This window comes from Podarcis vaucheri (genome assembly GCF_965113315.1).
Source record: "Podarcis vaucheri genome assembly, chromosome: 18".
NCBI lineage: Eukaryota > Metazoa > Chordata > Lepidosauria > Squamata > Lacertidae > Podarcis > Podarcis vaucheri.
Genome location: NC_138756.1, coordinates 11,948,900 through 11,960,985, shown reverse-complemented (window position 1 = coordinate 11,960,985; position 12,086 = coordinate 11,948,900). Strand labels below are relative to the sequence as shown.

General features: G+C 46.8%; 1 protein-coding gene across 1 annotated transcript in view; it reads left to right on the top strand.

Annotated features, from left to right (window-relative positions):
• R3HDM4 (R3H domain containing 4) overlaps window positions 1-11,608 on the top strand; it is a 12,098-nt gene extending 490 nt beyond the window's left edge. The window contains exons 2-8 of the mRNA XM_082206701.1: window positions 862-1,016; window positions 2,098-2,216; window positions 4,404-4,527; window positions 5,287-5,372; window positions 5,508-5,593; window positions 6,676-6,731; window positions 7,796-11,608. Coding sequence (XP_082062827.1) covers window positions 862-1,016; window positions 2,098-2,216; window positions 4,404-4,527; window positions 5,287-5,372; window positions 5,508-5,593; window positions 6,676-6,731; window positions 7,796-7,899 — 730 coding nt within the window. The 3' untranslated portion in view covers window positions 7,900-11,608. The remainder of the gene's footprint in view (window positions 1-861; window positions 1,017-2,097; window positions 2,217-4,403; window positions 4,528-5,286; window positions 5,373-5,507; window positions 5,594-6,675; window positions 6,732-7,795) is intronic.
• The last annotated feature ends 478 nt before the right edge of the window (window positions 11,609-12,086 follow it).

Below are 12,086 nucleotides of genomic sequence, written 5' to 3'. Positions count from 1 at the left end.
TCAAGAGTCTCCTCCAGCACCAGAATTCAAAAGCATCCATTCTTCGGCCATCAGCCTTCTTGATGGTCCAGCTCTCACTTCTATACATCACTACTGGGGAAACCATGGCTTGAACTAAACGGTCCTTTGTTCGCAAGGTGATGTCTCTGCTTTTTAAGATGCTGTCTAGGTTTGCAGAGTTGGAAGGGACCCCAAATTTCAGCTCGAAGCATCCGTGAGGCTGGGTACGGCTGCCCTTTCCTTTGACGAGGTTCCTGCTTCAGGCCGGTAGTCAAACCGGTTGCACTTCTTATTTGCAAAGTTGTTTGTTTGTGTTCCTAAAAAAGGCTGAATCACCTGGGAGCGGCCACTGGGACCACATAACACCGGTCCTGAAAGACCTGCATTGGCTCCCAGTACGTCTCTGAGCACAATTCAAAGTACTGGTGTTGACCTTTAAAGCCCTAAACGGCCTCGACCCTGTATCCCTGAAGGAGCGTCTCCACCCCCATCGTTCTGCCCGGACACGGAGGTCCAGCTCCGAGGGCCTTCTGGCGGTTCCCTCCCTGCGAGAAGCCAAGTTACAGGGAACCAGCCAGAGGGCCTTCTCGGTGGTGGCACCCTCCCTGTGGAACGCCCTCCCACCAGATGTCAAAGCGATAAACAACTACCTGACATTCAGAAGACATCTGAAGGCAGCCCTGTTCAGGGAAGTTTTTAACGTGTGATATTTTACTGTATTCTTGGTTTTTATGGAAGCCGCCCAGAGTGGCTGGGGAAACCCCGCCAGATGGGCGGGGTACAAATAAATTATTATTATTATTATTATTATTATTATTATTATTATTATTATTAAAAACGCTTCGTTTTCCCTTTTTGCAGAAGGATTGAGGATTGTCTGCCGCCCCTGGCCAGCCCCACCGCAAAGAGATTTTCCCCGGCGAAGCGAAAGCAGTACTACATCAACCAAGCCATACGCAACTCGGATCTCATCCCCCGGGCCAAAGGGCGCAAGAGCCTTCAGCGCCTCGAGAACAGTTGAGTTCCGGGTTGGGGGCGCCTCTCTCTGCGCAGTGGGAACGCAGAAGAGTCGCGAGGGGCCCGGGGGTCATCTAGTCCAACCCGCGAGGCTCGAACCCGCAACCAAGCTTCTCTGATCCGGGGAGAGCTCTGTCCGTAGAACGCGAGGCTGTTATAAACACTGCGTTGTGGGTTTGAGTCCCCCTTGAGCTAAAAAGCCCCAGGCCGCTGCAATCGCTTGAGCCTGAGACTCAGGGCTGCGAGTTCGAGGTTCACCTAGGTCGAAAGATTCTCAAGGATGCGAGTTCGAGGTTCGCCTCGGGCGAAAGATTCCAGCATTGCACGGCGTTGGGCTAGAGGACCCCCAGGGAGGGGTCCCTTCTCCTCTCCTCACAGTTCCTCTAAGCTAAAAAGCCCCAGACCGCTGCAATCACTTAAGCCCAGGACTCCTAATCTTAGGGTTGCGGGTTCGATTTCTGCATTGCACAGGTTTGGAACCTCTGCAATTCTGTGATTCTGCCAACTGAGCCGTGTTGCATAATGATAGTAAAGGGTAAAGGGACCGCTGACCATTAGGTCCAGTCGCGGCCGACTCTGGGGTTGCGGCGCTCATCTCGCTTTACTGGCCGAGGGAGCCGGCGTACAGCTTCCGGGTCATGTGGCCAGCAGGACTAAGCCGCTTCTGGTGAACCAGAGCAGCGCACGGAAACGCCGTTTACCTTCCCGCCAGAGCGGTACCTATTTATCTACTTGCACTTTGACGTGCTTTCAATCTGCTAGGTTGGCAGGAGCAGGGACCGAGCAACGGGAGCTCACCCCGTCACTGCGGGGATTCGAACCTCCGACCTTCTGATCAGCAAGTCCTAGGCTCTGTGGTTTAACCCACAGCGCCACCCGCGTCCCAGTGCATAATGATAGGGGAAGCATTTTCCGGCCAGGGGGCCGAATTCTGTTCTGGGGGCGGGGCACCGGCCAGTGGAGGCGGGGCCAGCTGCAAAAGTGGGAGGAGCAATATATGCAGATTTCGGCTTTCTACGGTTGCTTGGACCCATTGCTAAGCTGCAGAGGTGTATCGTGAATTCTGCTTTTCCCCAACAGCACGTTACCTGATGACTCTCCTGGAGCAAGACGAATGCACAGGGGAAGACGGGGAAATCGTGCGCCCGGCCAATCCGAGCATCTTCACCGAAGCCTGCAACAACGAGACGTACGTCAAGGTACGCGTTGTGGTCTCTTTTCGTTAAATTCCAGCTCTCTTCCTTGAGAACCACAGCTCAGCTCAAGACAGAAGGACTGTTTTGGGGGGACAGGGGGCGGGCGGGTGTGGGGGACTCCCTGGTCCTGAATGGGGTGACTGTGCCCCCGAAGGACCAGGTGCGCAGCCTGGGAGTCATTCTGGACTCACAGCTGTCCATGGAGGCGCAGGTTAATTCTGTGTCCAGGGCAGCTCCATCTGGTACGCAGGATGAGACCCTATCTGTCCAGAGTGGTGCATGCTCTGGTTATCGCCTGCTTGGACTACTGCAATGCACTCTCTGTGGGGCTGCCTTTGAAGGTGACCCGGAAACTGCAACTAATCCAGAATGCGGCAGCTAGACTGGGGACTGGGAGTGGAGACCACATAACACCGGTCCTGAAAGACCTACATTGACTCCCAGTACATTTCTGAGCACAATTCAAAGTGTTGGTGTGACCTTGAAAGCCCTAAACGGCCTCAGTCCAGTATACCTGAAAGAGCGTCTCCACCTCCATCGTTCTGCCCGGACACCTGGGTCCATCTCCCGAGGGCCTTCTGGCGGTTCCCTCCCTGAGAGAAGCCACGTTACAGAGAATCAGGCAAAGGGCCTTCTCGGTGGTGGCGCCCGCCCTGTGGAACGCTCTCCCACCAGATGTCAAAGAGAAGAACAACTACCAGACTTTTAGAAGACATCTGAAGGCAGCCCTGTTTAGGGAAGCTTTTAATGTTTGATGTATCACAGTATTTTAATATTTTTTTGGAGGTCGCCCAGATGGGCGGGGTATAAATAATAAATTATTATTATTATTTTGAAAATTGCATCTTTTCTGTATTCAAACAAATCAACAATTCGGCAATGTTTCAAATTTGCATTTCGTAGCTGGGAATCGCATCTCGCCCCAATTCGGCTTTGATTCATTCGGTCAAATTGGCTGCGAGGTTAAAGGAAATCGTTTTGCTGCGACGGGAAAGGAACTTTGCCGGACCTGAGCTGCCAGATGGAAAGAGAGCGTTGCTAAACCTCAGCCGCTTTTGCACGTTTTTAATTCTGAAAGCTTTGCAGACTTTGAAGCCGCCCGTGCTTGTCGTTTTCAGCCCTATGCAGGAATTGGGATCTGAATGAGTCTGCGTTCTGAATTCCGAAGCCTTTTTCCCGTACCCGGGTCCGGAATTTGTCTTTCGAACTCAGGTTCCAGTTGGGAGTGATGGTGCGAGATAAAGGAGGCACTGTTGTTGTTTTAATAGCATGTATCAGATTTAAGACCTTTTTTTTTACATATTGCTGCTTGTTTCTGCAAAACCTCAAAACGTTTTTGCATACAAAAGCAATCTTTTAATTGTTTCGCCTTATGTATCAAATCGTGTGAGCTGTTTTTATCGCTCGTGTCTTTTTAAATGCAAAATTATTTCGAGTTCCCTTACCGGGAGCGATTGCTGAGCAGACTTAAATCGTAGAATTGCAACCCCTACTTAAAAATCACCCACAATTGAACAATTCTTATTTTCAGAAAGTTCTTCCTGGTGTGCAGTTTGCATCTTGTTCCTCTTAACTCGGCCAACCTAAATAAATACATAAACCCCATTTCAAAATAAATACATAAACCCTATTTTAAAAACAGTGGTGCCTTGCTTCTCAGACTTAGTCCGTTCCAAAAACCCAATTTAAATCAAAAACAATAACATTGCAGCATATGTATCCGTGTTTATTAAAAGCATTAAAAAACAACAACAAGCAACTTAGACTGAGTTTTAGCACAAACGAAAAACTTAAATCCTTATTTCCTGCTGGACTATAACTTAAATAGAAAACTACGTTTAGAAAGGTTTTTCCTCCAAAAGCATTTTAAAAAAAATAATAATAATCCAATTTAAATTAAAAAATAATAATGGATTTTTATGCATACGCAGGTTAATAACCACAACCCTGAGTCTTAAGTTCCACTCGGAACCTGCACAAACCACACTTGGGTTCTCTGGCTTTCCGCCCACTTAATCAACTTGAAAGTGGATTGATCTTCTGATGGGAATATAAAATAAAATCAACGGCCCTCCGAAGCGCAGCTCTTTTCCCCACTCCAGTCGCTGGTTTTTTGACTCAGGATGGGCAGAGAGGGTTGTGCGTTAATGGGATTCTCTCGTTTTTATGTGTGTGTCTCTCTCGGCTAAGATTTGGAACGACTTCATGAACCGCTCTGGCGAGGAACAAGAACGGGTCCTCTTGTACCTGGAAGAGGAGGCAGCGAAGAAGCAGAAGAGCAAGATGGCCGAAAAAGCAGATGTCAAGTGGAAAGGTATGGAGGGTTTGGCCTGGACTGCCTTGCAGGGTGGTTTGCATTGCTGGTGCAAAAAAACCCCTTCCCCCCTCTCTCCCTTCCTTCCTTCCTTCCTTCCTTCCTTCATTCCTTCTCAGTTTCTTTTTCCTTCCTTCCTTCCTTCCTTCCTTCTCTCTCTTTCTCTCTCCTTCCTTCCTTCCTTCTTTCCTTCTCTCTCAGTTTCTCCTTCCTTCCTTCCTTCCTTCCTTCTTTTTCTCTCTCCTTCCTTCCTTCCTTCTTTCCTTCTCTCTCAGTTTCTTCTTCCTTCCTTCCTTCTCTTTCTCTCTCCTTCCTTCCTTCCTTCTTTCCTTCTCTCTCTGTTTCTTTTTCCTTCCTTCCTTCCTTCTCTCTCTCTCTCTCTCTCTCTCTCTCTCTCTCTCTCCCTCCCTTCCTTCCTTCCTTCCTTCCTTCCTATCAAGTGGGCATCTGTCTTCCCAGCTCACGTTTCCAGAACATCTTTGCGCTTGAAGGGAGTTAGAGAGATTTCTGCTTTCAGCCGAACCTCCATATGCAAGAGCAGTCTACCCTCAAACGCTCCCTGTTCAGGAGCAACAGCTGGGGGGGGGGAGACTCCCTGGCAGTGCCAAACTTACATATAAGCTAAACAAGGTAGAAGCCCCTGGCCTTCCCCTTAGAACCGCCAAGGTTCAGAGCTGGAAGGGACACCACAGGGTCATCCATCTCAACCCCGCGCAATGCAGAAACCGCAACCCTGTTTTCCTCCTGTTTCCGTTGCAGAACACGCCACTTACACCCCGCAAGAGTGTTTCCAGCGCATCAGCCGGCGCCTGAGGACCACGCTGAAGCGGAGCCGTATCCCCATGGTAGGTTTCGAACGCGGGGCCGAGGAAGAAACTAGCGCCTGGGAACCTTTGCTGTTGCGGCTTTGCCTGGGCGCGGGGTACAAATAATAAAATAGCTTTGTTGTTATTTGCCGCCGCTTCTATTTCCCCCCGCAGGGGACCCTGGAGTGCTTCGAAGATGAGCTGTTGGCCTTTTTCTCGACCAGCCCTCGTTCCGTCTACACGGCGATGATGGACAACAGGTGACCAAACGGTTCTCGCACCAGGCGCCGCGCCCGGATGGGAATTGTAGTACAGAAGGCGATGCACAACGTTGTTTTTTTTGGGTTTTTTCGTACTGATAAAGCCAACAGCTGTTGGGAAATGGGAACCGGACGTATCCAGAGTAAAGGATCTGTAAAGGATGGAAAATAGGAAGTTAATTTCCTATTAATTCTTTCCTATTAATAATTTCCTGTTGTATTATTTAATTGTTGTTAGCTGCCCTGAGCCCGGTTTCGGCTGGGGAGGCGGGATATAAATAAAATTTATTATTATTATTATTATTATTATTATTATTATTATTATTATTATTATTAATTTCCTGGCTTTCAATTTGAATTTAGCCTGATCTTTTATTCCCCTTCCTTCCCTTTTTATGAAGACTCCCCGCTCTGGGATCCCACAGCAAATTCTCCCCTGGTCTCCTCGCTGGCCCAAATAGGACTAATTTAGCCAGCCAGCTATTGTTTATTGAATGGGTTTTCCCCCTATATTGATTTTTGAATTCTGAATTTATTGTTATTCACGTTTTATACTGTATTTTATGCTGTGTTTTTTTTTGTTGTATCACAATTAAGTGTTTTAAATTTGTTGTGAGCCCGGTTTTCTGAACCGGGAAAGGCGGGGTATAAAAAAATTATTATTATTATTATTATTATTATTATTATTATTATTATTATTTAGGATGGAGAGTAGGAAGTTAATTTTCTGGAGGGAGGGGGAAGTTGCCCAACGCAAGATGATAAGGAAGAGAAATCAATATAGAAATAAGTAATGATTTAAAACAGGCAGGGGGGGTAATGCTGCAAATTCTTCCGTTCCGCGACGGTATATATAATATTGTTTTGTAAAGGGAATTGATCGATAGATGTAACGGGAATTGAACGTAAGGGAAGAATTGGGAACCTAAGGAAGGAAATGTGAAGCAGAATTAGGAATTGGAGCATAAGGGAAGAATTGGGAAAATAAGGAAAGAATTGGGAACCAGAATTGTGAATTGAACCGAAGGAAAGAACTTGCAGAAAAGGATAAAAACGTGTTTTGTCGATCTCTCTTCTTACAGCTTCGAAAGGCTTCTTCTTCACGCCGTCTGCCAATACATGGACCTCGCTTCTGCCAGTAAGGGCTCCTTTCTGATATTATTTCGTATTTATTTTGGGAGGAGACTTGCTTGCCCGTGTCGAACGGGGCTATCTCTCCCTTGCAGGAAGGGCGAGTCCCTTCGGATCCGCCTTTGCCTCCCGTTCCGGCCTCCGTGGCTGAGTGATAAGTGGAAAATAACTTTTTTTTAATTTAAAAAAGTGCAATTGCAAAGCCCTTCTGCCCCCACCCAACTCCCGGCTCCCCCCCAAAATATCTCCTAAGGTTTTCATTCTACAGTGGTCCCTTGGTTCTCAAACTTAATCCGTTCTGGAAGTCCATTCCGAAACCAAAGCGCTTTTCCATAGAAAGGAATGCAAAATGGATTAATCTGTTCCAGACTTGTAAAAACAGCCCCTAGAACAGCGATTTAACATGGATTTTGCCATCTAACGAGACCATTGATCCATAAAACGAAAGCAAGAATCAATGTCCTGTACTATAAAATAAATAAGGCAGTATTGTAGATGATAAAAATAATAATAATAAAAATTTCTTACCTGCACTGATGATGGTCATTGTTTGGATGGAGGGCTTTTATCCATTTCCGCAGTCAATCAATCAATCAATCAGGAGCTGAACTGGGTTCTGCACAGTCACAAAAGCAAATGAACCCGAAAAAGCCTCAAAAACAAAAACACAAAATAAATAGCAAAAACAAAAGCGCCAAACTTAATCCGTTCCAGATGTCTGTTTGACTTCCGAAATGTTCGGAAACCGAGGCGGGGCTTCTGATTGGCGCAGGCGCCCCGGAAACAATAGCCGACAGCCGCGTCGGACGTCCGGCTTCCGAAAATCGTTCGGAAACCAGAACACTGACTTCTGGGTTTGCGGCATTTGGGAACCAAGGTACCAATGAATTTGCTTGTTTCCTTTTGGATAAGAACACCTGTTTTTCAAGGTGTTTAAATAAGCCAAAATTATTATCATTATTACTACCAAACAAGCAAACAAAAAATTCCTTCCAGTATCACCTTAGAGACCAACTAAGTTTGTTATTGGTGGTATTATTATTATTATTATTATTATATCGTCCGTCTTAGGTTCTGACTACGAAGGGAAACGCCAGATGAAAGTTAGCAACAAGCACACCATCTTCCTGCCTCCGGATCCGCTTCTTTCGACTTACCTGGAGCAAATGAGCTGATGGCGGTTCCGGGTCGTCTTCCGGGGGTCCGACCCGTCCCCCCCCCCCCCGCTTCGAAATTTCTGCTTCCGTTGGCTTTTTAAAAAAGTATTTAAAGGCAAATGAGTTTTGGCAGGGAGGGCGTCTCTCACCAGAGATGCTGGTGGAAGGTGTTGTCTGTGGTTCCCTAGCAACCGCCTCCCATCTCGGGTACCCAAAAGATGCAGGCCAGACGATGCTTTTCTTACCGGCCCCTCCCTCAGAGTAGTAGCCCTCTGGTCCATTTTGGAGGCCCCGATTCTGCCTGGCAAGTCCTGGATGTGGGAGCCCCATCACCTCCATCACCCCCAAACCATGCTGAGCTTCGTTCACGGCGAACCCCAAAAACTGGAACCCCCTCGAAACTGGTGCATAAGTTTTGCAGCCGGTTTTTGTGGGGTTTTTTTTGCAGAGAACCCCCCTTTTTCCCGCACCCCACAGACAGCCATAGACCCACAAACCAGGGAGGGGGGTGTCACGGGGGTCACCCCCCAAACCCAATATCGTCCGATTCGCTCCCAATCATAGCCGGGCAAACGTTTCGCAGCGAAAACACCCCGCGTTTTGCAGCGCCCCAAAAACGGAGCCATAGACCCTTAAACTCATTGGGGTTTTAGGGGGGTGACCCCCGGGTTTGAGGGTCTATCTATTGCTCTGTTTTTTTGGGGTGCCACAAAACACAGGGTGTTTCTTCACCGCGAAAAAAGGACCACAAAACTTTGGCACCAGTTTTGAGGGGGGTGTCCTGGATTTTGGGGTTCGTAGTGAACGAAGCTGCTTGGGGCTGGTGGGAGAGGGAGTCCACAAAGTTTGGGGGGGGCTGGGTGAAAACTCGTCCCTTTTTTAAGGCCGCGCACCCCAAAAGTAGGGTTGTGTTGCGTCGTTCGACTCACTTGGCCCAGGCCGCTTGATTTTTAAAACAACCCTTTGATTTTAAAATGCCGCCCGTAATTTAGTCTGCAGGCAATTTATAAAAATGCGTATATTTTTAATAGGTCCCTCCTTTTTTGAAAAAACTGGGATTTATAAATGGCTCAGTGCGAATGGGCTACAATTCCTCCTCTCCCCCCCCCCCCGCAAATAGAAGTATTGCATCTCAAATTTGGAGAATTTGAAAAGGGGCGAATTCTCCAACCCAATTTGACACAGTCGTGTTTTTTTTTGTTTTTTTGCATTTTTGCAGTGTGAAAAAAGGGAAATCCTTTGCTTTTTGCTTTTTCGGGAAAAGCTTTCCTCTCTCCCGTGAGCTTTCTCGAAAGAACTGCTACGGCTCTCCTATCGGTCGTTTTTGCAGTCGCCGTTCTGACCTCCTGGAGACCATTATCTATTTATATATATATATCCCTGGTTTTTGAAAAGCAAATTTTAGAGAGCTGGCGTTATAACGGCTGGCTTCAGCTTCGGCTCGGCTCGATTTTAAAGCGGCAAAATTTGGGTTTTCCCACAAGCGCCTTGAATTCTGAATAATTTTTTTGGGGGGTGTGCAAGACCCTTTTTTTCAAGTTCGGCAGAGGATCGGGTCCATCTCGCAGGGGGGGTCGTGCCAGGAAACGGCCGCCCATCCGATCCGGCTTCTGGGCAGAGGTAGACTGCTCTTGGGACTGGAGGTTCTCTCTCTTAGTTTTAATGGGCTTTGTTAGTGTCTGTCTCAACGCTCTTTTATTATGGGATGGCAGGGACACAACGCCTCTTGGAAATTGGGGTCTCTCCTGCAAACACCTTCCAGAGGAAAAAGTGTTCTAACTGGCCTTAATGGTGCTTCGATTCATAATCCGAATTTCTCTGAATTTTGGGGGTCGGGTCGTATTGTGTCTGTAGCGAAACCACCCCCCCCCAAAAAAAAAAAAACACAGCAGCCATCCGTTCTCAGCCAAACTGCCTCATTTTCTAAACGTATAAATGACAATTGCAGGTTCCCCCTTTATTTTGCCAACCACCTCCCAAGTTGTCAGAAGCCAGCCTGCGTTTTGTAAAATGTAATATAGTGTATTTTTAAAGATAATAGGTGTGTATCCGTACGTTTTATGGCCAATGGATTCGGATTTTGTTTTCGGTTTCCCCCCAAATTGCTATCTACTGATGAAATGACCCCAGCAATAATAATAATAATTAATTATCCCATCTTCTTTGCAACTGGTTCGTTCGTTTGGTTTTCCCCAATTTCCTCTGTCGTGCCATAAAGCGAGTTTTTAAAAAGATTAAATTAAATTGAAACGTGCATCGCCGCCGGTTCCAAAGAAGTCTACGCAAGTTACTAGACCTCAAAAAGGAATTTAGCTGAGCCTGCTCCTCGGGAACGGATTCCTATCCCTCCGTAGGGCAGGGCGGGGAAACCTGTGGTCTTTCGATTGTTAGAATCGTAGAATTGTAGAGTTGGAAGGGACCCGGGGGGTCACCATTAATTGAATAAATTAATAAAATAAAAAATAATACAGGCAGGGGGGGCAACAGGGAACCTCCTCCTGGGATATCAAGTCATAATTAATTGAATAAATTAATAAAATAAAAATAATTCAGGCAGGGGGGCGACAGGGAACCTCCCAGGATATCAGCCCTGAAGGTCATCATTAATTGAATAAATTTTTAATAAAATAATAATACAGGCAGGGGGGCGACAGGGAACCTCCTCCCAGGATATCAGCCCCAAGGGTCATCATTAATTGAATAAATTAATAAAATAATACAGGCAAGGGGGCAACAGGGAACCTCCTCCCAGGATATCAGCCCTGAAGCATCTTTGTCAAAGGCTCTTTGCACCGGATGCGATTGGATCTTTTAAAAAGGACAAACCTGGAGGAGGCTTCCCGCTGCACCTCTGTCTGATATACTGGTCTGCCCTTCACATGCTAGTTTGAATTCCTATCTGTAGAGGGGATCGATTTCTGACCTTGGGGAGCCTAGGCTTCAACCAGTGGTGATCAATAAAGGGTAGGAGCTGAGATTTCTGCATTGCACGGGGTTAGCCTGGATGACCTTTGAGGGGCCCTTCCAGCTAGGAATCATCGGGAAATAGAGGGTCTTATAAATCAGTTAAATTATTGTCCTTTTTTCCTCCGGCTACTGATCACATGTGGATTTTTATTTTGATTGTTGCATGCTCAGAAAAATATACCAAAGTTGAGTTTTTGTGTGAGTGTGTGTGCGGTTTTATGATGATCCGCAATGTCCCTTTGCAAATGTTCTTATTGAGAGTTGCTGCACTTATTGTGATTTTTCAGACTTTTTCCGAGACGATGCCACAATTTCTGGGGTTTTTTTTGGAAAGGATCTCTTCTTCCTCTTGTGTTGCCACGATGGTGTCAAAACAGTGGGATTTTGTGGGAAGGCAGCCAAATTCGTGGGGTTAACTTGGCCCTAAACACATTTCCCCCTGAAATATACTTAGGGGTTTTGTTTGCAAGTTTGCAAGCTCCCCCTATTTGGGGGGAAACTCCCTTCCTGCAGAAATCTAATCTGCCAAGGAAACTACTGCCCAACCTTTCTAATTTTCCACATGCAAGAAGAATTTTTTTGGGGGGGGGCATTTGAACATGAAATGCGCCCCCAATACACACTTTCCTTGCATTACAACAGCTCAGAGACCTTCCTTCTGAATGTACAAACCAACTTTGCATTTTCCAGAAGAACAAAACGTCGTTTCGCGTAAGATGTTTTTCGTGTAAATAATAATAATAATAAATCATGCTTTTAAGAGCTGCGTTGCAGTATTGCTTTTCTTAAATGCAGAAAGGGGACTCGTTGGGGAGGTGGGGGGGGGAAGGCTCATATTTCCAAGCAGCAGACAGAAATCGAACAGGTGAGGTGGTGGATTTCTGCATTTTCGTTGCTGCTGATTTCCAGGAGCCTGAGAACGGTGAGAGTTGGGAGGCAGAAAGGGTGAGTGTAGCTATCTCAGGAGGAGGAGGTGAAATCAAACTTGGTTTACCGGCCCTCTGGAAGTTGGGAACAAAGGCGTGCGGCCATTGCGCTGTGAAGGACCCCCACCCCACTCAGCCATCAACAACGCCTCCCAGTTTGCAGATGACGCCAAACTGGGATGGGGAACAAATGCTGCAGAAGGCAGAAATGAGATTTGAGATGACCTTAACAGATTGGAGAATTGGGCCTGTGCAAATTTTAAGTTGGAGCGTAATAATTATTTCACTATGAATATATTTCTTCTTAATTGT